General features: G+C 37.5%; 1 protein-coding gene and 1 long non-coding RNA gene across 5 annotated transcripts in view; one reads left to right on the top strand and one right to left on the bottom strand.

Annotated features, from left to right (window-relative positions):
• Nucleotides 1-21430, top strand: part of LOC117094835 — a 65273-nt gene extending 43843 nt beyond the window's left edge. The window contains exon 3 of the long non-coding RNA XR_004441697.1: nt 21311-21430. This is a non-coding gene — a long non-coding RNA (uncharacterized LOC117094835). The remainder of the gene's footprint in view (nt 1-21310) is intronic.
• CHN1 (chimerin 1) overlaps nt 1-27076 on the bottom strand; it is a 222758-nt gene that overhangs the window by 26598 nt on the left and 169084 nt on the right. For 3 of the 4 annotated variants that reach the window (XM_033231065.1, XM_033231067.1, XM_033231068.1), the window contains one exon: nt 21260-21337. The exons of the other annotated variant lie outside the window; for it this stretch is intronic. In XM_033231065.1, coding sequence (XP_033086956.1) covers nt 21260-21337 — 78 coding nt within the window. The remainder of the gene's footprint in view (nt 1-21259; nt 21338-27076) is intronic. 4 annotated transcript variants of the gene reach the window in all.

Here is a 27076-nt window from a genome sequence, read left to right as displayed (position 1 = left end):
CTTCTATGTGTTTTATGGAGGAGGGTCAGGAATGCGGGCAGAGTTGCCTCTGGATTGTTCACGATGTTCAGAGCCTGTAAACTCAAAGTATTTCCTGGAGTTGCTGAAGTAGAGCCCAAGATCAACATCCAGATACTCTGTAATGTCCCTATGTTCTTCAGAGTGAATAAAACTGGATAAAGCATGCAATCGTGCTTTATTCTTATGGGAATGAGTGAAGTAGACAGTGCTGATTCAGAAAGAGAGTTATATAATCATGAAACAGCAACATAATTGTGAAGCTACTTTTAGAGAAAGTCTTGGGGATGCAAACTCACTTATAGGTTGCCAAACCTCAGGATAATCAGTATCATTTACTTGGTAAGGTGACTAAAGATGCAATGAAAGTATGAAGGAAGTCCCAGGAATTATTTTGTGTCTATCAGTAATCTTATGAGAAAGTGTCTGAAAGTTACACAGGGAGAGCAAAAAGAGTAGATGGTGTTTTGTTTGTTATTAAACAAACAGGCATTTGGGAAACAGCATTGGCTACTGAGCTGTTGTAACAGAACCAGTACTTTCCTCACCTTCCTGAAAGTAGCAGTGAATGTGGCATTTCAAAAAGCCTGGGATATTTCTTTATATTAGATATGCTGAAGAGAGGATTTTAACTGTTTTAACTGTCCCAGCAGACCCCATGTTCTCCAATTAAAGGGTTACACATGTATCTCAGAAAGCAAACTTTAGGAGATTGTTACTTATTTACAGTTCATTCTTGGGCAGCTTTTTAATGAAGGCATCCTGAGTCATTTGAGGCTGGGTTTTTTTTGTTTTTTAAATCGTTTAGAAGGTAGCTTATGTAGCTCTCCATGAAAATGTTCTAGAAATAGGCCTTGCAGAACCAGCAGCTTACAAAACTGTATTTGTATAACAGGGTTTAACTGGATTCCCTTTTGAATTTTTATATCTAAAACTCACTAGAATTTTTATATCTAAAATCCATATATCTCAAGTTTCCTTTGTTCTGTAACCTTTATGACTCTATGACACTGGATTATAGTTGTAAAAAGTTGATTACTGTAGCCTTTGAGTCTTTTTTTATTCCCCTAAAGGTCATCAAAACAAATACTGATTTTATTCATTAATTAGCCATTTTTATTCATTCATAAACATTTATTAAATGATGACCTATACAAAAATAAAAAGGGGTTTCTCCTACTAAACACGGTGTGAAAATACTCTAAATCAAAATATTTGCAAAGTGTGAGAGAAGCTGGGAAGAGATGCACCCTGTGAGCTAAGTCCTGAGTTGAAAATCAAAGACACAAGGCATAAGAGAAACAATGTGGTGTTTTGAGAACTGCAAGGAAGTTCAGTCTGGGTGGAGTGGAAACGACTGTCCTGGCAGGAGACAGGAGAGGCACACAGGGCCTTTTCAACGCCTACAGATTTGTATTCTGTCCAGTGAACAATACAGAGCCACTGAGGATTGTTAAGGAGAGTGACACGGTGAAGTGGACAAGGCTGAGGGAAGACAGACTAGGTAGGGTGGTGCTATGGCAGTCACCAGACAACAGACGATATGGATCTGAATTCGAGCACTGCTGACTGAGAACAAGGGACAAACTGGAGTTATTTAGGAGGCAGAATCAATAGGGCTTGGTAACCAATTGAATCAGAGGCAACAGAGAGGGAAAGAAACTGGTCTGTTAGGGTTTAAGGTCTGGTGACTGGGGCAGAATGACATTAACAGAGGTACAAAAGTAGAGAAACTGGTTTGGAAATGAGGTGGGAGGACTGTGGAAGGGAAAGGGAAGTCTGACTCATAAGAAAGAGAGGGTCACTGATGGAGCAAGGCTCTGGAGAAGTCAAATGTTGGAGATAGAATCCAGGGCAGAGCAATTAGGTTTGAATACAAGGAAAATCACTTTCCCCCTCCCTGAGTTGGAAGGGAAGAGGGTAAGAGGAGAGAGGCTGGCTGTGCAGGACTGGTGGTGGGGCCTGTGGTCAGAAAGCTACAGGAATTCATGCCTGGCAGTCTACAGTCTCTGAGAATCAGGAAGTAAGTTCAGTTGTGAAGCAAATGAGGAGTTTTGGCAAAGTGGGGAATAGGAACTGGAGCTAAAACTGGCCAGGAATTCAGAGAAGGGTTGCTGGACATGAAAGCAAGTTTCCTTTTTGGGTGATACATTATAAAATCATACTATACCAGCCAGTGTCAAACACATTAAAGAAAAAGTGATGAATATTTTCTTTTTAAGTGGGTGGTTATGCTTTATCTAAATGTTTCACTTTATATGCAGTTTTACATGATCGGTGATGTTTACATCACATACTTTGCCAACTCAGAAAAAGATATCTTTAAAAAATCAATTGCACAAATTATACAACTTAGAATAGCTTTTCAGTTGTACCATACCATCTAGCATGATGGTAATAGGTGCTGTTTCCTATAGATAATTCTACAGGCACTGACATCTGCAGACAATTTTGTTTACTAGACATTGTTGTATTTTAATTACCTCTTTTAAAAATGATGAAATCCAAATGTAATGAACATTCAAAATATAATTAAAAGGCCATAAGTTGCATCTTGAAGACTATTTGTGTGTCGCAGGATGCTAAGGAAGAACTAGGTGGGATATGTGGGAAAGAAGGCCTAGGCGGCCCACAAGGGGTGCAGGGGCTTGGGCCTGAAGCTCTAGATCACAACAGAGAGCGACTTTTGCCTAGAATTGCCACATTCCCTAGAAATCTGCAATCCATTCCTTTGGGTATGGTGCCTGATAAGACATAATTCAAAAGAACAATCAGCTTCAGCATATTACATTATTAGTGAAGTCAAAAATGGTCCCAAGAAAAGCAACCTTATAAGTGGGCCACAGATATTTTTTTCTAGGCCACCTCCAAAGCTTTTGGTCCATCTTGACAAATGAAAGTAACAGAGTATAAGGCATGAATTACACTTTAATGAATAAAGGGCAAAATGAACTAGTTTTAAGGCCCTCTTATGCAACTGGAAAGAAGATCATTTTATTACCATGACATTTGAGGTTGCTTTTAACCTGCGAACAACTCCTTTCACATTAACCTCTCTGTGAAAACAGAGATGAAAGACTGGATTAGTTGATCCCCAGTACAGTCTTATCAGTGAAGGCATTGGTCAGAAGCAGGCTGCAAAGGACGGGGTGGGAGAGGGTGGGCTATTGAGGGGCCCATATGGCACAGGCCAAGTGTCATGTGTCTCTTGGGCAATGACTCAGGTAAAAACTGAAGTCATTCTCAGTTGGGCCTGCCATTATTCAGACTAAAATCCTGGCTTACACAAGGGAACAAACACCCTGCTTCTCATCATGTTTATAGCATTCATATCTCCAGTTTGAATGCCAGTAACAGAAACTGAAAAAGAAATCCATGATACAGGAAGATAAAGAAGAATTCACCATTAATCTTCCTTATTCCTTTCAAGTCAAAACAAGTCTCTTCAGAAATAAGCATGGATGCAAATAGCCAAGAAGCATGCCAGGAAAAGCTTGCTGCAAATGTAAGCCACGTTGGAGGTGATATGATCATTATGGGAAATAAAATTTTGCTTGGGAAGGTGGCAATGACATTTCAGCTGCAGCTTCTCATTTGGGACTGTGATGAGTCAGTTCTCCAGCACACTATTGGGCAATGAGGGGAGAGAACAGATGAACAAGATCAAAACAAAAGGAATGTAGGTAGGCAGGCAGCTGGGCAGCAAAGTTTTTTCTTCCCTCATTTTTATGTTTAGGGTAACTAGAATGCACTCTTTTAAGTGACCAATGTTTGTCTCACCAAGATGGTCTTAAACTTTTTGGTCCATATGATATGGAATTTAGAAATCAAACCCTAATTTTACCACTTCAGTTTAAAGTACTTTGATTTATACTATTATGCCATGAAAAGAGAATACATAATACTGGCTACGATCATTACCAAGAAATACATACAAGAGTACTTAAATTGGGAAGAATACTTACTATAGGAGTATCTTTAGTATCAAGGTAATACCTTCTTGCCTTGTTGTTTAGTTATATCTAGTCAAAACTACTAACCACCCTATAACTCTGGAGTAATAATTTATAACAAAGAGCAAGGTTTTGGTTCAGTTAATCACCATGATAATGTCAGTTAAGCACTGACATTATGCTGGCCATTCCTAGTCTTCTTGTCCTGATCGAACGGATGTGTAGTTGATGACCATGGCAGGAAAGGCAGGAGAAATTCATCAGGCACTTGCTGAAACATAGTTTTAAGCACTGGCCAAGGCTAAGTGCCTGGAATAGAGGGGCATGCCCACTGGACAGCAGCAGGCAGGAGTCAGAGGCACTAGGTAGCTGGGGAAGGGGCCCAGGTGCTAATGGCCTGTACAACCAGCTGCTACAGAGGTGGTCACACGGGGGAGAATTTGCAGGGTCTTTCTGAGCCACATACTTAACCACACAAGTAGTCAACACAGAAGCATCGTTTCAAAGAGAATGACAAATGACAGAAAATTGGTGACCTAATTTTAAGAGTAAGAAAATTGTTCAAATAGAGAGAAATACCATAAAATCCTACTAGACATACATTGACCTACCACAAATAAATGATGTCCCTGTAACTGTGAGCAGTAACTACAGGAAAAAGCTGGTAAAATATGGTCATACTACAACAGTACTGACCATTAGTAGGACAGTCACCACGGCAATATAGTAATTTAGTTCTGCTCTCACACGAATGTTATAAAAATGGTTAATGTTAATTGGTATACAAAACAATATTTTAAATATGTGCAGAAAAAATAATTATCAATTCTCATAAAAATACATTCACCACAATTCAATATAGGCCTTATTAACAGAGCTTAAATTTTTTTAAAGTTTCCTTTATGATCTATACATTCCCAATCACCACTGTTTTTGAGTAAGAAATATATCTAAAATTACAGAATGAATGCAAAGCTTGCACAGAACTTGCTTAGAATCATAAACAACCACATTAATGCTAGAACACAAACACAACTTCTGGTGTCAATGTTCTGTGCTGAGCTGAAATAGTGGCCCCTTACACAGAACCATCAATCTGAAACCCAGGAAAATATCAAAGTTCTCAAAGCAATCCTTTGATTATTATATGCTACAAGGTACAGATTGTATAATAATAAAAAATATAACCATTAATTCAAAGACACTTTCCATTTCAAAATATGAGTAGAGTATTATAAAATATACAATTTTAATGTTTAGGCTTCTTTTAAGTTTCAGAAGCAACTTCCTTTTTAATTTCTTTTCCCCTGATAGCTTTCCAAAGTGAATCACACTAAAGGTTCAAAAATGTTAAATGCCATAACCTAAAACACTTCTACTTAGAAAGTTAGCTTCATTACTTAGATGAATGAATTTGTATTCAAATATCAGTAGTAAAAATCCACTCTTTGAAATACCAGTCCCCTAAGGTTATACTGTGTAGGTACAATAGGAAAATAAGTAAATGGTTGTGCAGTAAAAACCACTTACATTCCACAGCTGAGTGACAGAAAATCTCTATACCCACATTATAGATAGGTAACTGAACACTGACATACACAAAACCCTCAGACCAGTCTATAAAATGTGATCCACAATTCTTTGAAGTCTGCATTAATAGATTATTTCCATACAACCAGGTTTCAATTTCTTTTTGAATTGGTTATAAAAGTAATCATCTAAAGAAGTACTGTTAACATATATTACAGTATGAATGCAAGTATTCCTATAATACACTAAGAAAAAGATCTGACTAAAATGCACAGGAAGTTATTAAAGTATGTAGTTAAAACCTTTTTTAAAATCCCAGTACATTCTTGGATTTTAAAAATTGTTTTTCTTCTATTTCACTGATTGCTGCTCTTAGCTTTAATACTGCCTTTCCTCAAGTACTTGGTCTAATTGGTTCTTCTTTTTCTAGTTTCTTAAGGTGGAAGCTTAGCTCTTTGACTTAAGACCTTTTCCCCCCTTTCTAAATATAAGCATTTAATGATATAAATTTCCTGATAAGTACTACTTTAGTCACATTCTATGAATTTTGATATGTTGTATTTTTCTTTTCTTTTTCTTTTTTTCTTTTTTATTTTTTTCGAGACGGAGTCTCACTCTCTTGCCTGGGCTGGAGTGCGGTGGCCGGATCTCAGCTCACTGCAAGCTCCGCCTCCCGGGTTCACACCATTCTCCTGCCTCAGCCTCCTGAGTAGCTGGGAGTACAGGCGCCCGCCACCTCGCCCGGCTAGTTTTTTGTATTTTTTAGTAGAGACGGGGTTTTACCGTGTTAGCCAGGATGGTCTCGATCTCCTGACCTCGTGATCCACCCGTCTCGGCCTCCCAAAGTGCTGGGATTACAGGCTTGTGCCACCGCGCCCAGCCTGTATTTTTCTTTTCAATCAGTTCAAAATATTTTCTAATGTATCTTGTGATTTCTTCTTCAACCCATGTAATTAGCAGTATGTTATTTAATTTATAAGTATGTGGGAAAATTTTCAGATATCTGTTACTGATTTCAAATTTAATTCTGTTGTGGTTGGAGGATATGCTTTGTATGATTTTAACCCTTCTACCTTTATTGATACAGTCATGTGTCACTTAATGATAGGGACACTCTCTGAGAAATGCTTCATTAGGTGAACACTATAGAGTGTACTTACACAAAATCTACATGGTAAAACCTATGATGTATTAGGCTCAATGGTCTCGCCCATTGCTCCTAGGCTACAAACCTGTACAGCATGTTACTGTACTGAATATGCAACAGTAACACAATGGTATTTGTGTATCTAAATGTACATAGAAAAGACAGGGTAAAAATATGGTATTATAATCTTATGGGACCACTGTCATAACTGTGGTCAGTTGTTGACTGAAACAGTTATATGACACATGGCTGTATTTGTCTTATGGTCCAGAATATTGTGTACCTTGGTGAATCTTCCAGTTCACCTGAAAAGTTTGTGTATCCTGCTGTTGTTGAGTGGAGTACTCTATAAATATCAATTAGGTCAAATTGGTTGATACTGTTGTTCAAGTCTTCTATATTCTAATTTTCTGAATAGTCTATCACTGAGAGAGAAGGGTTGAAACTTCCAACTATAACCGTGAATTTGTCTATTTCACCCTCAGCTCAGTTGCTGCTTTATGTATTTTGCACCTTTTATTAGGTACATATAAATTTTAAACTGTTATATCTTCTTGATGAATTTTACCTTCTTCATTCCCAACAATATTCCTTGTTCTAAAAACTATGTTTAAAAAAATACAGACACTCCAATTTTCTTTGAATTATTGTCTACATATACATGTTATTTGCTAGATATAGAATTCCAGGTTAATAGGTTTCTTTTCCCTCAGTTCTTTGAAGATGTTGCACCATTGTCTTGCATAGTTTTTGATGAGAATTTTGCTTTTTCTTTCACTTCTCTGTGTCCTTTATATTTAATGTGGGTTTCCTGTACATATCATTGGATCTTGCTTTTTTATCCAACCTGACAATCTCTGCCTTTTAATGGTGTGTTTGAGTCATTTTCATTTAATGTAACTATCAACATGTTTTCTATGCATTCCATTTGTCCTTTATTCCTTTTTTTCTGTTACATACTCTGAATGAACTGCATATTTCTTATGATTCCATTTGTCTCCACTGTTAGTTTAACTATATCAATTTTAGTTTTGTTCTAAGGTCTAGAACATACACATCTTTTTTTTTTTTTGACAGGGTCTCCCTCTGTCACCCAGGTTGAAGTGCAGTGGTACAATCATAGCTCACTGCAGCCTCACACTCCTGGGCTCAAGTGATCCTCCCACCTCAGCCTCTTATGCAGCAGGAATCACAGGCATGTGCCACCACACCCAGCTAATTTTGTCTCTCTCTTTTCTAGATAGAGATGGAGTCTTGCCATGTTGCTCAGGCTAGTCTCAAACTCCACGGCTCAAACAGTCCTCCTGCCTCAGCCTTCCAGAGTGCTGGAATTACAGGCATTGGCCACCATGCCCAGTCTACAATATACATTTTTAACTTACAGTCTACTTCCAAATAATATCATGTCACTTCATGTAATGCACAAGAATCCTATACATGAAGTATACTTCCACTTCCCCCATCCTCTACTCTACATTATTGTTGTCATGCATTTTGCTTGTATAAACTACATAATACATGACCATTTTTGCCTTAAAGAGTCAACTATCTTTTAAAGATACTAAGTCAGGAAAAATATCTTTTAAAGTTACCCATGCTTACTATTATTTCTAGTGTTCTTTATTCCTTTGTATAGTTCTAAATTTCCACCTGATATCATTTTCCTTCTGACTGAAAAACGTACTGTAATATTCTTGTAGTACCAGTCTCCTGGTGATGAATTCACTCAGCTTTTGTTTGTTTAAAAAATAAAAATTTATTTTATCTTCATCTCTGAAAGATATATTTGCTAGATATAGAATTCAAGGTTAAGAGGTTTCTTTTCCTTCAGTTCTTTGAAGATGAAGCTCCATTGTCTTGCATAGTTTTTGATGAGAATTTTGCTGCCATTCTTTATTTATTTTTATGTAATGTGCATCCCCCCAACTGCTTTTAAAAAAAACTTTGTAAGATGTGTGAGTACCAGTGAAAAAGGAAAAGAATTTGTTTCCTCAAAGTTGACATATTTGTCCTACACTAAAGTAATCCTTAAAGATATTAACAGAGAGTATAAAAATAATTTCTGTTCTTTTAAACAAATGTGCATTTATATTCTTGAGTGTAAGTGTGCACATTTAAGATTCTATAAAACCATAAAACTATAAACACATTATGAAACTGAAATGTGAAAATAAAACTTAAGAGAAACCAAACGTATGTATAATTTCTAGATCCGAGAGACATCCTCTATACATTATGTGTGGGATGAACAATCTTGACTCTTAGGCTGAGGCAAAGTATGGATTCTCCTTGACTTATGATGGGGTTACATGTCAATAAACCCACCATAAGTTGAAAACATCATAAGTTGAGAGTGGGGTGTCTACTTGTGATATTTTCAACTTATGATGAATTTATCCAGATGTAACCCAATCCTAAATTCAGGACTGTACTGAATGAATACTGCTTTCAGACCATCATAAGGTCAAAATCATAAGCTGAGCCATTGTAAGCCAGGGGCCATTGGTATCACTTTACAGTGAAAACTGTTCTTTCCCCAAATTTTCTCACTCTCTGGCTGCTTTTACAATTTTCTCCTTAACACTAGTTTTCAGCAATTTATCATGTGCTTTGATGTTGCTTTCACCGTATTTTTTTTCTGTTTAGTGTTCACCGCACTTTTGGATCTGTGACTTTTCATCAAATTTATACAATTTTTGGTCACTATAGCTTTAAATAATTGCTCTGTCTCCTGGTTTCCCATCACTGTTCCTTCTGTGACCCAAATTACACTTATGTTAAGACTGCTTGCTATTGTCCCACTGGTCAGTGATGTTGTATTCATTTTTTTTTTTTAAATTCTCTGTTCTTCATCTTGGATACTTCTATTATTGTATTTTCTGGTTTACTAATCTTTTCTTCTGTGGTGTCTAATATGCTGTTAATATAATCCAGTGTATTTTTCATTTCAGATACACTTTTCACCTCTAGAGATTCAACTTGGATTTTTAAAAACAGCTTCCATTTCTTTCCTCACTACAACCTTTAGTCTACTGTTAATTTTGGTCACACTACTAAGATAATACCCTCTTGAAGAGTCTTAACCAATACTCCATGTGTTGTGACTTCTTTCTGTTTCTACTAGTGGGCAGAATGAGTCTCAGTCTTCAGTGAGTTTCAGCCATTGTTTAGCCTATTGCTTTCTGGTGGTTTCCCAATAGTTTCTTCCCACGTATATACAGATTAAGTTATCAGCAAAAGACTCAAGAAGGCTCCTCTGCAGATCTCCAGAATGCTTTTTGTGTGCAGCTGTCTCCTCAGGCAGCCTCTGCCCCATATATATGACCTGCTTTGCGCCTCCCCCACAACCCCACCCTGATCTCTTTGTCCTTAACTGGGGTAGACCACAAGACTCTGCTTCAACTCCCCCTCTATGTGTTGTGGCCTGGGAACTGCCTCCAAGCAGTAAGAGTGATCTTAAGAATCATTTTTTTTGTATTCCTTCTTTCAGTTATCACAGTTTTATACTACCTATTGATTAATGTCCGGCTGTGGTTTTTATATACTTTTTCTGGTTTGCTAGTTGTTTAAGATGGGAAGGTAAATATAGTTCTTCCATCATGACTGGAAGTAGAAATTTTGTTTATATTCTTGGTTTTATTGATTCGTTCATGTGAGCGCCAACCAGTGACTTCACTAGGCTTCAGTTTCTACACATGTAAAATAAGATTAACTTAATCAGTAATTTTCAACACCCTTTATACAGACTGAACTGCTTCAGGATTCTTCTGTAATCCATGTTCCATGAGCACATCTCACCCAGCAAAGTGTTACATTAACACTGTCATATTCAGTAGGCTGTTCACTAAGATGTTGCAATGGGTGATTTCATTTGACATTTAATCTTGTAGAGGGCACTGCTTATTTTTCAGTACACAGAACAAGTTTCTTATTTTTGCATAAAAGCTCCCAATCCATGTGAATTATATAGAGCTGACCTCTTCCCCAGCTGCAGGGGAAGACCTGGATCTAAGCCAGTACATTCCCTTCTCCTGACTGGAGCTACTGGTGCAGAGATGGGTATATGATATAATTGGTCAATGACTGCCAGACCCAGAACCTTTGTTCAAACAGTCTGTCTTTGAAGCTGACTAGAATCTGGGAGGATACAGAGCTGAAGACTTTGACAGTCATCTTCTTACCAGAGGGAGCCTAAAAATGAAGAAAGAGTTGGGAGACGGGGTTCTGGTGGCATTTTAAGCCCCTAAGTCAAAGGATATCTTCAATTAATGCTAGACTTTTCCTACTATGTGACATAACAAATTTCCTTTTTTCTTAGTCCAGTGTGGGCTGGGTTTTCTGACACTTGCAATAAAAGTCTCTCAACTGTTCCATCAAATAGTAAATGTATTCATGGTAACAGATCAAGAAAAACACACTGAAGTAATACAGTTGTGGAGTAATGAGCTGTAACAGCAACCATCAAAGCAAATTAGCACGCCCCCTAGAGATGGACTTCTCTTTAAGAACAAGGGCATGTGTACCAGGCAGAGCACAAGCAGAGATCAGTGTTGTGTCACATGCAAGAGGTGAAGCTCCAAACAAAGGTAGTTCTAAAAAGAGAAACAGGGAATATGATATTTTAGGACTGATTTGGGCAAATCCATTCACATGGATAGCCAAAACGTCACCTCTAATACAAAAGACAGGAGGATATCACCTAAAGTGACAACAAACCTCTGACTACCATGACCTAAAAATACATGTGTTCTTTTTAATTTTTAAGTCTGGATAATATCTTACAAAACACGGCAGTTCTATTTTTGCTCCCCAAAGAACATAAAAATATAGAAAATAAGCAGCTGATGATATAGTGGTTCTTCAACTGCTGGGCTACTGGCCTTTAACTTTATAGTTTTCCTATTTTGTAACCAGAAGAATCTCAAGATAATTTAAGAAGAGGGATTAGAAAACTGAAAAAAAAAAATCTATTAATATGTTGCTTGTCAAAAAAATAATTTACAGTGGTTTTCAGCTACCAGAAGTTCTTGTGTAGCAAAAATATTTACAAAGAAAAATCATTGCTTGTAATCTTTTCTCTTCATTTATTTTTTAACCTATATATTCCACTTCCTTTGTACACCAAAGTAAGTGGAATTTTTTTTTTCCTATTCTCTATCTCTTATTTTTTTTCTATTCTCTATCCTTTGGGATATTTGATGAAGGCAATGGTATTTTTGTGTCATGTACTATTACATAACAAATGATGAACACTGACTAATGATACTAAGTTTACTGAGATATGGAGTACTTGACAACATAGACAATAATTGAGGCAAGATGATAAGACATGTACGTATTCTTCAGGCACATGCTTTAACTATCCTACTAACAGTCACGGTAAATCTTACTCTTTTTTTTTTCTTTTTTGAGATGGAGTTTTGCCCTTGTTGCCCAGGCTGGAGTGCAATGGCGTGATCTCGGCTCACAGCAACCTCTGCCTCCCAGGTTTAAACAATTCTCCTGCCTCAGCCTCCCAAGTAGCTGGGATTACAGGCAAGCGCCACCATACTTGGCTAATTTTGTATTTTTAGTAGAGACAAGGTTTCTCTATGTTGGTCAGGCTGGTCTTGAACACCCAACCTCAGGTGATCCACTGTGCCCAGCCAAACCTCACTCTTAATAAGACTTTGTCCTCTAGGGAATGTTGACACAGTGGGTCACAAAAAAGATGAAGTCTGATAGCACAATTTGTCAGTTAAACAAGGCTTGAAACAGACATGAAATATTACATATGGTATTTCTCCTATTAACTTACAAAATAAGCAAAAGAGAATTAAGACCCAATCCTCAGTTAAATTTGGAAGGGGTGAGTGAATGTAAGATAGAAGAGACTATTAGAAGGGGCTTTAGAGTACCAACATATCTGAAATGGGGGAGAAACCAACCCCTGAAGGTTGGACTATTGTATGAACATGTAAACCAAAGTATTAAGAATTTTACAGGCCAGGTGCAGTGGTTCACGCCTGTAATCCCAGCACTTTGGGAGGCCGAGGTGGGCAGATCACCTGAGGTCAGGAGTTTCAGACCAGCCTGACCAACACGGCAAAACCCCATCTCTACTAAAAACACAAAAACATGGTGTGGGCGTGGTGGCAGGCACCTGTAATCCCAGCTACTAGGGAGGCTGAGACAGGAGAATTGCTTGAACCCAGGAGGCAGAGGTTGCAGTGAGCCAAGATCACACCACTGCACTCTAGCCTCGGCGACAGAGTGAGACTGTCTCAAAAAAAAACAAGAAAGGAAAAGAAAAAAATTTTAGAAGAGGTGGCTTAAAAAATTTTTTTCATTTTTAATTGACAAAAATTATATTTACTGTCTACAACATGTTTTGAAATGCAAATACATTGTGAAATGGCTAAATTGAGCTGATTAATGTAAGCATTACCTCAAATACTTATTTTTTGTGGTGAGAACACTTAAAATCTACTCTCAGAGAGACTTTCAAGAATACATTGTTAACTGTATGAGGTGACTTTTAAAAATTGTGTTTTTCCTATGCATTTATATCCTTTAAGAAAGTATGGTATATATGTACAACAGAATATGTATTCAGCCTTAATAAAGGAAATCCTGCCATATATGACACTATGAGATGAACCTGGAGGGCGTGATGTTAAGTGAAATAAGTCAGTCACAAAAGGACAAATATTGCGTGATTCCACTTATATGAGGTATCTATAATAATCACACTCAGAGAGAGTGGTTGCTGGGATGGCAGAGGGAGAAATGGGGAGCTGCTGTTCAATGCATATAAAGGTTCAGTTATAATAGATGAGTACCTTCTAGAAACTTGTGAGCAACACTATGTCTTTACTTAACAATACTGTGTTGTGCACTTTAAGATTTTTTTTTTTTTTTTTTTTTGACGTAGGGTCTTGCTCTATTCCAGGCTGTTTCTCAGTGGCACAATCACAGCTCACAGCAGCCTTGACGTCCTGGGTCCCAAAGATCCTCCTGCCTCAGCCTTTTGAGTAGCTAGGACTACAGGCATGTGCCACCATGCCCAGCTAATTTTTGTATTTTTTATAGAAACAGAGTTTTGCCATGTTGCCTAGGCTGGTCTCAAACTCCTAGGCTCAAGTGATCTAGCCTACCTCAGGCTCTCAAAAGTGCTGGGATTATAGGCATAAGCCACTGCACCTGGCCTTACTGAAATATTTAAGAGGGTAGATCTCATGTGACATGTTCTTATCACAAAAAAAAATCTCTCCCCAAAGTTTAAGCTACCCTCTACTGAATTATACTTTGCATACTCACTTCTGACTGTCATTCCATTTCAGGCAGAGATGTCTTTTATATTTGTATATGAAATATTTGTATATGAACCATGAGGAATATGGCATTATTATACATATGTGGCACATAAAATTAAAGGTTATTTTGCCAGTGTTTATGCATAAAACCTTTTCTTCCTTCTTTCCCTCCCTTCCTCCCTCCCTTCTTTCTCTTTCTCTCTCTCTCTCTCTCTCCTCTCTCTCTCTCTCTCTCTCTCTCTCTCTCTTTCTTTCTCTCTCTTTCTCTCTTTCTCTCTTTCTTTCTTTCTTTTGAGATGGGGTCCTGCTCTGTCTCCCAGGCTGGAGTGCAGTGCTGTGTTCACAGCTTACTGCAACTTCTATCTCCTGGTTCAGGCCATCTTCTCACCTCAGCCTCCTAAGTAGCTGGGACCACAGGTGCACAATATCATACCCAGCTAATCTTACAAATTTTTTGTAAAGATGAGGTCTCTCTATGTTGCCCAGGCTGGTCTTAAACTCCTGAGCTCAAGCAATCCTCCTGACTTGACCTCCCAAAGTGTGGGAATTATAGGCATGAGCCACTGTGCCTGGCCCCAAACCCTTCCTATGTCCTTCTCATCATTCCCATTATATTGACATTTGCTTTCTTTTCAGTCGTTTGCATATATCCAGCAGGACTATATATTGCATATTACTGTGTCTCCTCCCATGTCTAACAGAGTGGTCTGCACACAACAGCTGCTTGATAAATACTTGACGGATAAGCAAGGGGGAAACGGAGCACATGCATGCTAGGAAAGCCTGGAGAGTCTTGTTTTAGGTTAGAGAATACTGTGGGCAAGATGTTTCAACACTGTTAAGGGACTTTTCTTTGAAAAGATTGAGTTAGTATGTTCAACAGCAACTTTTCATATGTATATTAAAAGAGCCAATCTCTTCAGGGCCCACATGGACATGGAACAAGAGGCTAGAAAGGAAGGTGTTTCCAAAACATGTCTTCCTTACTTAAAACGTTAAAAAAAGATACAGTAGAAAGCTTGAATGGAAGAGATTAAAAACATACTGTTAAGTAATTTGTATAATGGGCAGTATAATAGAGAGATAGTATAATAGAGAGAAGCCAAATTTGGAACTTGGGGAATAAAGACAGATTATAAAACATCTCCAGAATAAAGGGCCATGGTCTGTGAGAATAATATGGGTTTCTCTTAAGTATAGCAATTTAAATTCTCTAGTCCGATAAGATAGCTACAAAGAAGTATATGCAACTATGTGCAAACCAACAAGAACTTTGTGAAATGTTTCTTTTCGGATTATTATTGGCAGGTAGTAACCTTTCTGATAACCTTAATGATCTGAATGACTTGCACTCGGGGTGTCATACCAGTTCCCCAGCCAGCATGACAAATCACAAGGCGGCCAGGCAGGGTGAGACTGAGAGGGCCGCAGTGCTGAGGGGCAGTGCACAGGTTCCGTGGTCCTCCTCACCAGCAGCATTGGCAGAAGTGGAAAGCGGAGCAGTGGCTATCAGTTTTGACTTCCGCAGCATCAGATATGTACTATACTAGGCAGCAACAGAAATACAATGTTTACAGGGACCTTAAAGATGATTCTGACCAATTTCCTAGTTTCTCTTCATCAGTCCTCTCCATGTCCGATTGCCTTAGGCAGACAGAACCTACACTACATACTGATCTGCGCTATTTTTGTCTTCTCTTGCAAGTGGCCCACATTAAGAATTGGGGAAAGAGAGAGAGAGAGAGAGAGAGTGTGTGTGTGTGTGTGCGCGCGCGCATGTGTATAATAGAAATACATATAATTCCACTTAATTTATTTCTTGGAGAAATTCCAAGTAAGAAATTATTTAAAATTATTTAAATAATTTCCAAGTAAAATTATTTAAAGGAATAATTCACATTATTCCTTTAAAATGTTTATGATGGACACTCCTTGTTCATATCCACAGAAGCATAATGAAGCATTCTAGATTGTCATTTCCATTTTGTAATATTGCATTTACCTTCATTTATAATACCATTAATTCAAAACACTATTAAAATTCCTGAGCACTTAAAATATGTACACAGATTCTCTAGTCAAATATCAGATAACATGATGGTATCTTGGGTTTTATTTCATTTTTAAAACTCATATAAATCTGATGAAAAGAAAATGTAACAATACAGATCTTAAGATTAATGAATAATCTATTTTTGTGTTTTATTTCCTGCTGTCATGAGGTTTTCAAGTAACAACAACCAAGGTCCCCCCCCATGTCACACTGTGTACTCATTTAGTCATTTATCAAATGCTTCTTGAGCATCTGTTAGTTACAGGCATTTTACCAGACATGGAGAAAGGGCAAGGAAGAATGGAGAGAGGCAAGATGTGGTGTTGTGAGGGTTGGTGGGGATAATATGAAAGAGGTGACAGGTACTGTTTCTGAATATGACATTTCACTGCTGTTAATATAAACAGTTTTAAATATTCTTTCATATATAGTTAATTTTAGTTCCTTTTCAAATCAACATATTGAAAATTTGTCTCTATATGAACTTCAATAAAATTTTAATGAAAAATGGAATACTTATAATAAATCTAATGCTTCACAATACACTATAATTCAATCCGAGAATTTTAGAGCTGTAAGAGAACCCTTAGACCATGTGGTATAACTCCACAGTTCATATTAAAATTATTTATTTTTATTTGCTCATTCATTTTGTATTTATTTTATTATAAATGTGAATCAAATAAAGACCAAAGGGGGCTTGGATTTGCCCACGTCCTTGGGAGGAAAGGAAGGACTACCCTCAGCAGGAGTGCCGGCCATTGCCGCCCTTCAGTTCATCAGACCGCACAGCGTCCAGTCTGTTGGCCAGGACTGCTGGGTTCAATATGATCTCTTTTTCCTAGTAGGTCTTGAATCAGTAATTTTATTAACTATTATAAAGTTCACATTACAGTGTTATTTTAATTGCAGTATCAATTCACATTTCAGGATTCACTGTTTGCCTGTTATCTTGGCAACATTAAATCTATTAATATCTCATATCTTTCATTTATATGAAGAATGCAAGTACCTGAAATGAAAATCGACAACTAATTCAAGACTACCTTAAAAAAATTAAACTCGGCCGGGCGCGGTGGCTCAAGCCTGTAATCCCAGCACTTTGGGAGGCCGAGGCGGGCGGATCACAAGGTCAGGAGATCGAGACCATCCTGGCTAACACGGTGAAACCCCGTCTCTACTAAAAACTACAAAAAACTAGCCGGGCGAGGTGGTGGGCGCCTGTAGTCCCAGCTACTCGGGAGGCTGAGGCAGGAGAATGGCGTGAACCCGGGAGGCGGAGCTTGCAGTGAGCTGAGATCTGGCCACTGCACTCCAGCTTGGGTGACAGAGCGAGACTCCGTCTCAAAAAAAAAAAAAAAAAAAATTAAACTCATATTTTTAGTATCTACTCACTATAATTCTTAATGTTGTTTTCTTTTAATTACTTAATTTGCCTAAGTAGCCTAGCTTCTGTTGTTATTGTATTGTACCTGCTCTTTATTTTATAGAGCTATCTGAATTAAGCAACAAACCAAATGAAACATTTAACAGTTTAATTTGAAAAGAGTAAAATAAATATAGAGGATTTCACTGTATTCTGTAGTGCATGAAAAATGTAGCTTTTATTTATGTTTGAGATGGAGTTTCGCTCTTGTTGCCCAGGCTGGAGTGCAGTGATGCGATCTTGGCTCACTGCAACCTCTGCCTCCTGGGTTCAAGCAATTTTCCTGCCTCAGCCTCCAGAGAAGCTGGGACTACAGTTGCGTGCACCACACCCGGCTAATTTTGTATTTTTAGTAGAGATGGGGTTTCCCCATGTTGGCCAAGATGTTCTCAATCTCCTGACCTTTCGATCCGCCCACCTCAGCCTCCTAAAGTGCTGGGATTACAGGCATGAGCCACTGCGCCTGGCCAAATGTAGCTATTCTTATGCAACATCTAACTCTGCCTGAGAACTAGGCACTGCCCCCACAATCATGCTAAGGTTTAGAATCACATCATAATCTCTGTAACTGGACAGGAAGAAGAGGATTCAGATGAACCCTTAAGTATAAATAAATGTCAGTATGGATTCAGGAAAAAAAAAACCACTTACGGTTATTTGTAGTAACAAAAACAGTGGCTACCATGTATCTACATGTACAGGGAACTCAATTTTTCCGTTGTAGAGAGAGATTAAGTAATCGGCCCAAGGTGGTGCATACAATAAGCAAGCTCCTGAGGGCAAAGGTTGGGACTTCTTTTATCCATTTTACCCAGAAAGCCTCAGAATGCAGGGCACAATCATTGCTGGAGGGGTGCCTGAGTTTTATTTTTAATGTTAGAGGTTGCTTTGTTTTGTTCTCTCTCTCTCTCTCTGTGTGCCGTATGTTGTATTAGGATGAGATAGTTCTTAAGAGGTTGATCCAGGGGACAATTACAATTATTTTCTCTCTAATTGATGTATATAACTTATAGTGTAATAGTTTTTAGAGGATTTGGTGCATTTATCTGTAAAATAACCTCCCTAAGGGATATAAGTATCCTTCTTGTGATAGAAGGTTTCTCAAATCCTTGTAAGTAACAATAGAAAAAAAAAAAAAGAGAGAGAGACTGTGTTACATAACATAGCAAAATGGAAGCCTTCCTGTTTTATTCTACTAAAAAAAACCCCAAAATCGAAAAACAAAGGCTTGTCTGTAGGCTGAAGTTAGGTCCAGTTGGTTTGTTTGGCTTTCACCTTGGTGAGTGCTTTCACCAAAGGTAGAAGGCATTCTTGGCTTCACTCCCTGAAATAAGGTTTGACAGCTGTTCGACTCCACAGAGCACTATTACATAACAAGGCAGTTCAAGAAGCAAAAAAGAAAACCACCTTGAAATGAGGCTTTGGTGAGTGGGCTTGTGACAGAATACACTTTTACCACCATAGAAAAATAGTTAATGGCAAGGAGACGTGAATGATTATCATCATGGAAATGCTATGGTTTTTCCCCACATAAATTTCTGAACTGTACACACATAGATGTGTGTATCACAATCAGTGACCTTCTAAGCGAGCGTCTGTGTAGGAGAGAACTGCGCCTGCCACAGAGTCTGGGATGTTCCTGGAAGTCAAATACGACTTTCTTCCCTTCTTTCTTACTTTTTTTTTTTTTTTTATAATGCCACCCTATAGAAACAATTTTTAAATAACAGAGAGTAACTTCAATGGAAAGAGTCAATTCTGAGATTCCTGACCTTATTAGCAGCTCTAAATAATATGTAATGCAACTTATTGCCTAAAATGAGCTCTTTCTTGAGCATAAATACTCTTTTTTAAAAAGTCCAAGCTGGTTTTCATTATTTTTCAGCTCCAGAGAATGAAGAAGCTTTCCATTTTTTAAGGCTTAAAAAAACACCCAAGTATCTTTAAAGCAGTTTAGATACCAAGGTTAAGAGTCACAATTGACTGCAGGGTCAGAACTTTCCGGCTATGTAGAATTTACTCATTAAAGTCAGGTGTTAAAATTGAGAAACAACTGGAAGATACAACCACAAAAAGAGTTTGTTTATGCAAATTCTTGAATAGACCTCCTAGTTGCTCTTAATCAATATTGATAAAAAGTATGTATAAGGAACTTGACTTAGTACTCAAATGGCATTCTTAGTAGGTTTTTGCTGTTTTTGCTGAACAAATCAGAGTACATCTTTGGAGATATATTTAAGATCTTAGCCATTTCTAAACAGTGTACCTATAATTTCTTCTTTATTAGTAACTTAAAGACTTCTTTTGTGACATAACTTCATACTGGCAAAAGGATTTATTTGGGGTCATTTTCCTGATAAAAATCCTGTCAGACCAGGTTGTATATCATGCAAGAAGAAATTGAGGCCTAGAAGCCTGCATGTATTGTTTAGGTTCCTAAATGAAAGATGTAGTGAAAGCTAGAAACACATATGATATCTGTTTTATATCCGGTATTTAATTTACTAAGTTGCCTCTATTACATTTTAAATCAATATATTGGTTGAAAGGTAAGGTTCTTAATATGTTTAAAGAGGAAGAAAATGTTATTTACTTTATTTTAAAATATTAGCAATTTTTACATAGCCCACATATTTAAGAAACATTATTAAGTTATTTCTCCTTTATCCCAAAATGATCTGAAGATCACAAAAAACCTATTCCTCACTATGGAAAATGCAGAGCATGTGGGGGGGTGTTGGTACTTAGCGATTGAGTAAAATAAATACTGGTGTTAAAAATCAGAATAAATTGCAAATGTGGAATGAAATTATCTAGTTCAGAGCCTGGTGCATTATAGGTGCTGAGTAAATGTTGAATAAATTAATAAATAAATGAAAGATCACGATTTCCAGCTTTATCACATTTGAAACCAAATTATTCCCTTTCTAAAATAAAACCTAACGATATTTTGTCTAAACTAAGAACATTCATGTCTCAAGAACCGCATCATAAAGTTGTCTAACTATTGGGAAGTTACTGTAGAAATGCCAGTGCATCTACCTATTAAATGTAACTGGGTCTCCTTATGCACAACTTCACGTTTTTAATCTCTGAATTAGATTGCAAAGGACAGAAATTCAAGGCCTTATATCATACTATAAATACAGACAAGATCTACATACAGCTCGAATCAACACACATATCACCTTGAAAGAAAATTCAAGTACAGTTGATAAACCACATTAACACAATAATTAAAAACTACACATACACACGCATACATGGTGAAAGCAAATACTCAAAAAGTGAAGAGAAGCTGCTAGTGTCAGCAGCATCAACAGTCCCATGGTAGCCATCCTCCTTTCATCATGGTCAATTCATTAACAGGGGAGAAAAGACAGAAACTATGAGAAATGCAAACCATCTGCTCAATCCAGATGCAACAGCACATGCCTCTTACATCCAAAGCTCTTTACCAGAAACACAGATAAGATCTAATCCTCTCATAAAATCTCCAACAGAGGTATTCAGACACATTTGTATCACAAATAAAAACAATGACAAATTAATCATCAACTGAGACCTTTTAAATATCAGGCAAGACTTTTACCAGTGAGTACACATTGATAAAACAGTATTAAAACAGCATTAGAGAAAAACGGGGTTGGATTTCTATTAGCTTTATTCAGCTATTCCTTAAGTAAAATCAGGCTGAAAACATCTCACTCCTTAAATAGCAAGAACATTTTAGTCAAGTCATCCTAGTTTTAAAAAAGACATAAGAAGATATTCCTTTAATATTATATATTTCAAGTAATGTGCATTTCTTAAAAGACTAAAAGCAAATATTCTTACCTTGAAATTGTGAATCTTTTCATATTTTGGAATTTGCTCGTTTTCTTTCAGAGTTGCTCTTCTAACAAGTGATGTCAACTGCGAATAAGCAAAGAGTTTCAGAGGTTGCCAGATTGTCACAGACGACTTTGGAGAACCCAGTTTCATTCCCAAGGCTGCTATCAATAAATCTTGCTGACGGCCCTCTTGTTTTGATTTGTGAACTGCAGCCCTATTAGTTTTCCTCCCCGACCAAGACTCTTTGGATGGCATTTTGGAATTCACAGGGAAAGAAAACCTATAGTGGTCTATGTCTGTCGATGAAATCTATTCAGCTAACACATGAGCATTCTGCTAGGCAGCACAGAACCCTAACCTACAGAGAGCTGCAGAGAAACACCACGGAGAGGTGGAGGAGGAGGATGAAGCACTTCTTAAACAGAGGTCGACTAACCAGCAAATTCTTCTTTCTTCCTTTTTTTCTTAAAGGGATCTATATTCTAGCTTCTAAAAACTTGAGTATGAACAGAAATAAAAAGAGTCGATGCTAACATACAAAACACTCAGCATCTCTATCGCTTTTTAAAAGGCATGCAATTTTGACAAATGATACATTTCTAAAAGCTTTCTTCTCTATTCAAGATATTAATGTCCATTCTGAATGAAAGATGCCTACATACTGCCTGCAATCAGTTTCTAGCAACAGACACCCTGTGAAGCCCCTAGCAGGGAAGTTGGGGGGAAGGGAAGGATTTCACAAGGAAGGCTGCATTAGACTGGCCACCGTAAGAAAGGAGATAACCAATGAAAATCAAGCAACAGTATTTAAGTACTGTATTCCTCAACTCACTCTGTCTCTCTGTTTCTCCCTCCTCTCATGTAAGAGTTTCCTGCTGGCTCAAGGCAAAAAAAAAAAAAAAAAAAAAAAAATCAGTGGGAAGGTAATGAGAAATGAATGAGTCATGCATTATTGCAAAATGGAATTTTTTTAACCTATTAAAAGCAGAGGAAAATTAACATACATACAGCACTAGGTTTTAGAAATAATGCACCACTGCCACATAAATTATGAAAGGCTAATCTGTATCCTTTGCTCATTATGGACTGAGATTAGTTAACCAAAACCCAACTTTATTAAAGACGAGGAAAAACTGGTGAATATTTTGATGAAAAAAGAAGTTTAACTAGGTATCACACTATTTTCATGCAGAACAAGGAGTATGCATATCACATTGCTAATAGCTTGGAGTGGTCAGTTTTGTCTGTATTACGAGTAGTTTTGTTGTGGGCTATACTTACATAGAAGAAACCATTATTTTAATTCTCTAGTCTCAACATTTTTTTTAATTCAGAGAGCTTGAGGCCAGGTCATAGTGGAAGCCAATTGGGAATAATTCCTGATTTACACAGGTCCCAGTTGTAGTGTAACTACTTACAGGACTCAGATATATTTTGTTTGCTGATGTAGAAACAGGGTGGCTAGGTGAGAGACTTAGCACAACCTGATTTAGGAGCAATACCTACCTTTTTTCACTAAGGTGCTACAGGATGCTTAAATTTCCCATTTTGGTTCCCTAACTACCTCCCATCATCTGTTTCTCATGCTATAATAATTAAGTTAAACCAATAATCATGCCAATGTTACACTGTACTTAAAGCATCTAAAATTCTCTATATATTTAAATGGATTCAGTATATTTATAGTGTAAACACTTTAATCTCAGATTTCATAATCTACAGGGGGTATGTGCCCAGTGCATATTCTAGTTTAATTAGGGCATGAAGTGGTTCTTGAGATGCTAGACATTGAAAATAACAAATGATTGATTTTCTAAACATCCCCAAATTATTTTTGTTTACTTGATTGAGTAGTCCCTTTTATTCTTCTAAAATTATGTCTAAGTAAATAAAAGGCAAAATTTATTTACATAGGAGTTTCAATTTCACAAGTTTATATACTTAGATAATTCATATGAGACATAAAATGCTCCCATTGCAAGAAGAAATGCAATGGAAAAAGTCTCCTTGCCTAGCCTAAATTGCTTTTCAGATTGGACCTATTTTGTCACATGATGACTAAAAATATAAAGGCCAACCAACTCTTTAGACATGTACAGCCTAAAGTGCAGTTTAACCAGTTCTCAGTAGGAACCAGAAAAAATAGCTCCAAAGGCAAGTTTTTTTCTTCAACAATGTTTGACATCAAGTTACTAAGTTAAAACAATCAAACATGTAACCAAAGTAGCATCTTTTTTCTGAGTATTTTTGATCAACATCCTATTTTATAGATCATTCCTGGTTCTTCAGCTAGAGTTACTAAATTCAACCAAGCATAAAAATATTCATGATAGTTAAACCCAGAAAATTTATAGCTAGGTAAAAGTAAACATTTTGTCATTTAGAGGTAAGGTCTACTGTAGACTCTGCAGATTGTACTGTATTTCCTGAGTAATGTTCTATTTAGTCAAGAAATACTGGATTAACTGCAATCTGAACAGCTACCTAGGGCAGTAAGGAGATAGAAAACAATAGCTCAGGATGAAAACAGCATTGGCTACTCTCAAATGGCTAAGGGTTTGGTCACTATTTTGCCTTCAACATGGCAGTAACAGCACTTCTGCATTAATTTTGGTGAAGAACTTGTAAATAACAAAAACTGCTAACTCTAAAATTCAAAACCAATATAATCAATAGTCTGACATTCTAGACAAATGTGTATCACTCATGCTTACATTATCTAGTACATATCCATCTACTTACAGAATCTATTAATTATGGTTATCACTTATTAGTTATTGAGTACATATATTCCAGATACTCAACTAAGCACTTTATATATAGAATCCCACTGAATCCACAGATAAACCCTATGAGGCATAAATTATCTTAATTTTACAGTTGAAAGAGCTGAGACCTACAGTTTACTTTCCAAAGTTGCACAGCTAGTATGTGGTGGGGTTGGGCTCATAAATACTATGCTATATTCACCCAGATGAGAAAATGAGAGGAAACCATGGAGTCTTCTCTCTGATTCTATTCAAGGTGGTTTCTCTAGTTACCTTCTTTAAATTTTGAGGCGTTGCAATAGATGGTAAGACAGACTAGCAGTAATTATCAAAGGATGGTAAGAAAAATGTAGTAACCAAGATCTTATGATCTCAAGTTTAGCATGTAGCAGGAAATGCAGACTTCAAGGCTCAATTCAAACACCCCCTCCTATGCGATGGCTTTAATAATCCACACCAATTAGAAGTGATCTCATCCACTTGTGAACCTCAGTCTTTCACTGGTTCATTAGGTATGAGACTACCACATTCTACTTCATATCAGTTATCTGTGTAGCTGTTTATATAGAATTAGGCTTTAATCTATATTTCTACACACCTTGAATCTAGCATACAGCTTACACAAAGGTTCAATATATATTTAGTTAAAAAATAAAACCAAATGAAGGCAGTTATTTTTATTGGGGGGCAGTGTGGTATAATGAAGAAAATACGATTTAAAATCAGAGAAACTGAAGTTTGAATACTGACCTTGGGAGTTCTGCTTTGTTTCTTGGTTACCTCATCTACGTAATATGAATAATAATACCTGTCTCACAGGTTACTGGGAAGTTTAAAGAAATGACCAAAAAAAAAAAAAAAAACCACTATCTGCAGGGAGTAAGTACTCAATAAATGATAGGATTACAGGGTTGCTGAGCCCAATATTAGCTGTAGGTATATAGTGTAAGTTTAGGACACAGGTCCCTGCCCTCAAGGAGTCTGTAATCTGCTTTAGGTCTATACCACATAAGCATGCCTGGAATGGCTGCCCTTCCCATTGTGTTTTGTCCCTACCCAGTTACTCATACTCTGGATCTAATCCTAATTTTTAAAAGTCATATAATGACATGTATGCCAGCTGAGGAAGCAGGGTTAGGAGGGAAGTGGAAAGCGGCAAGAAAAGGAGATACTCAGTATTGTTAAGGATCCAGGAACACTGCTTGATGCTTCTCAAGGCTGTCTTATCTATTGTTCCCACAGCCATCCTGGGAGGTATGTTGCATAATGGTCACTTTAGAGATGGGGAAACTGGGGCTCACAGAGTGAGTTGCTCAAGGTCACACAGTCAGGATGTGGAGGTCTGAGCTCAGAATCCCCATCTTTCGTCTTCCAAGCCTGACATCTCTTTCTGCTACCTTATGAGAGTAGTATATAACATAAGGTGTTAGGCATATAGCACCTCTCATATTCTGGCTCTATAAAACAGAAGAAATGGTTTAACTGGGTGGGAGCCTAAACTGGTTGGGCATACATCTCACAAGGTCATTCTTGATAGAAACATTAACAGTATCTAGCTTGTTATTTTGAATGGGAATCTTTGACCTGTTGTCAGACCTGATCCTGCCCATCCTTTTTTTTGAGACAAGGTCTCACTCTGTTGCCCAGACTGGAGTGCAGTGGTGTGACCACAGATCACTGCAGCCTCAACCTCCTGGGCTCCACTGATCCTCCCACCTCAGCCTCCCGAGTAGCAGGGACTAGAGGCACATGCCACTACACCCAGATAATTCTTGTATTTTTTTTTTCTAAAGATGGAGTTTCTCCATGTTGCCCAGGCTAGTCTGGAACTCCTGGGCTCAAATGATTCATTAGCCTCAGCCTCCCAAAGTGCTTGGATTATAGGCGTCAGCCATTGCAACCAGTGATCCTGCCCATCCTTGACACAGATATCAATTCTGTAGGTTCATCTGAATGAGGCCTGCAAAATGGGATGGAGAATGGGTGAATTCCACAATCCTCTGTTTCTACCTTTGTCCATACCATCTGCAATATAGAGAGGAGGACTATAAAAATGGCAAGGAGGAAGTCCTAGTCAGAACAATCAGGCAAGAGAAAGAAAGAAAAGGCATCCAAATAGGAAAAGAAGAAGTCAAACTATTTCTTCATTGACGATATGATTCTATACTAAAGGAAATCTTAAATTAGACTCTGGCAAAAGGCTACCAGAACTGATAAATGATTTTAGGAAGGTTTCAGTTTACAAAATCAATGCACAAAAATCAGTAGCATTTCTATACAGCAATAATGTCCATGCTGAGAGTCAAATCAAGAACATAATCCCATCTGGGCACAGTCGCTCACACCTGTAATCCCAGCACTTTGGAAGGCTGAGGTGTGAGGAGCACTTGAGGTCAGGAGTTTGAGATCAGCCTGACCAACATAATGAAACCCCTCTTTTTTCTCTACAAAAAAAAAAAAAAAAACACACAAAAATTAGCTGGGCGTGGTGGTGGGCACCTGTAAGTTCAGCTACTTGGGAGGCTGAGACAGGATAATCACTTGAACCTGGGAGGTGGTGGTTGCAGTAAGCCAAGATTGCGCCACAGGACTCTGGCTTGGGCAACAGAGATTCTGTCTCAAAACAAAACAAAACAAAACCAATAACGAAAACATAATCCCATTTAAAATAGTCACAAAGAAAATAAAATACCTGGGGATACGGCTAACCAAGCAGGGGAAAGATCTCTACAAGGAGAACTACAAAACATTGCTGAAAGAAATCAAAGATGACACAAATAAATGGAAAAACATTCCATGTTCATAGATTGGAAGAATCAATTCATAAAAATGGCCATAATGCCCAAAGCAATTTATAGATTCAACACCATTCCTGTCAAATTACCAACATCATTCTTCACAGAATTAGAAAAACCTATTCTAAAATTCATATGGAACCAAAAAAGAGCCTGGCTACACAAAGCAATTCTAAGCAAAAAGAACAAAGTTGGAGGTATCACACTACCTGACTTCAAACTAAGTTATAAGGCTATAGTAACCAAGACAGCAATGG

This window comes from Trachypithecus francoisi, unplaced genomic scaffold, assembly GCF_009764315.1.
Source record: "Trachypithecus francoisi isolate TF-2019V2 unplaced genomic scaffold, Tfra_2.0 Lachesis_group13, whole genome shotgun sequence".
In the NCBI taxonomy this organism is placed as follows: domain Eukaryota; kingdom Metazoa; phylum Chordata; class Mammalia; order Primates; family Cercopithecidae; genus Trachypithecus; species Trachypithecus francoisi.
Note: the sequence above shows the minus strand (reverse complement) of the source record. Positions and strands in the feature narration are given on the sequence as shown.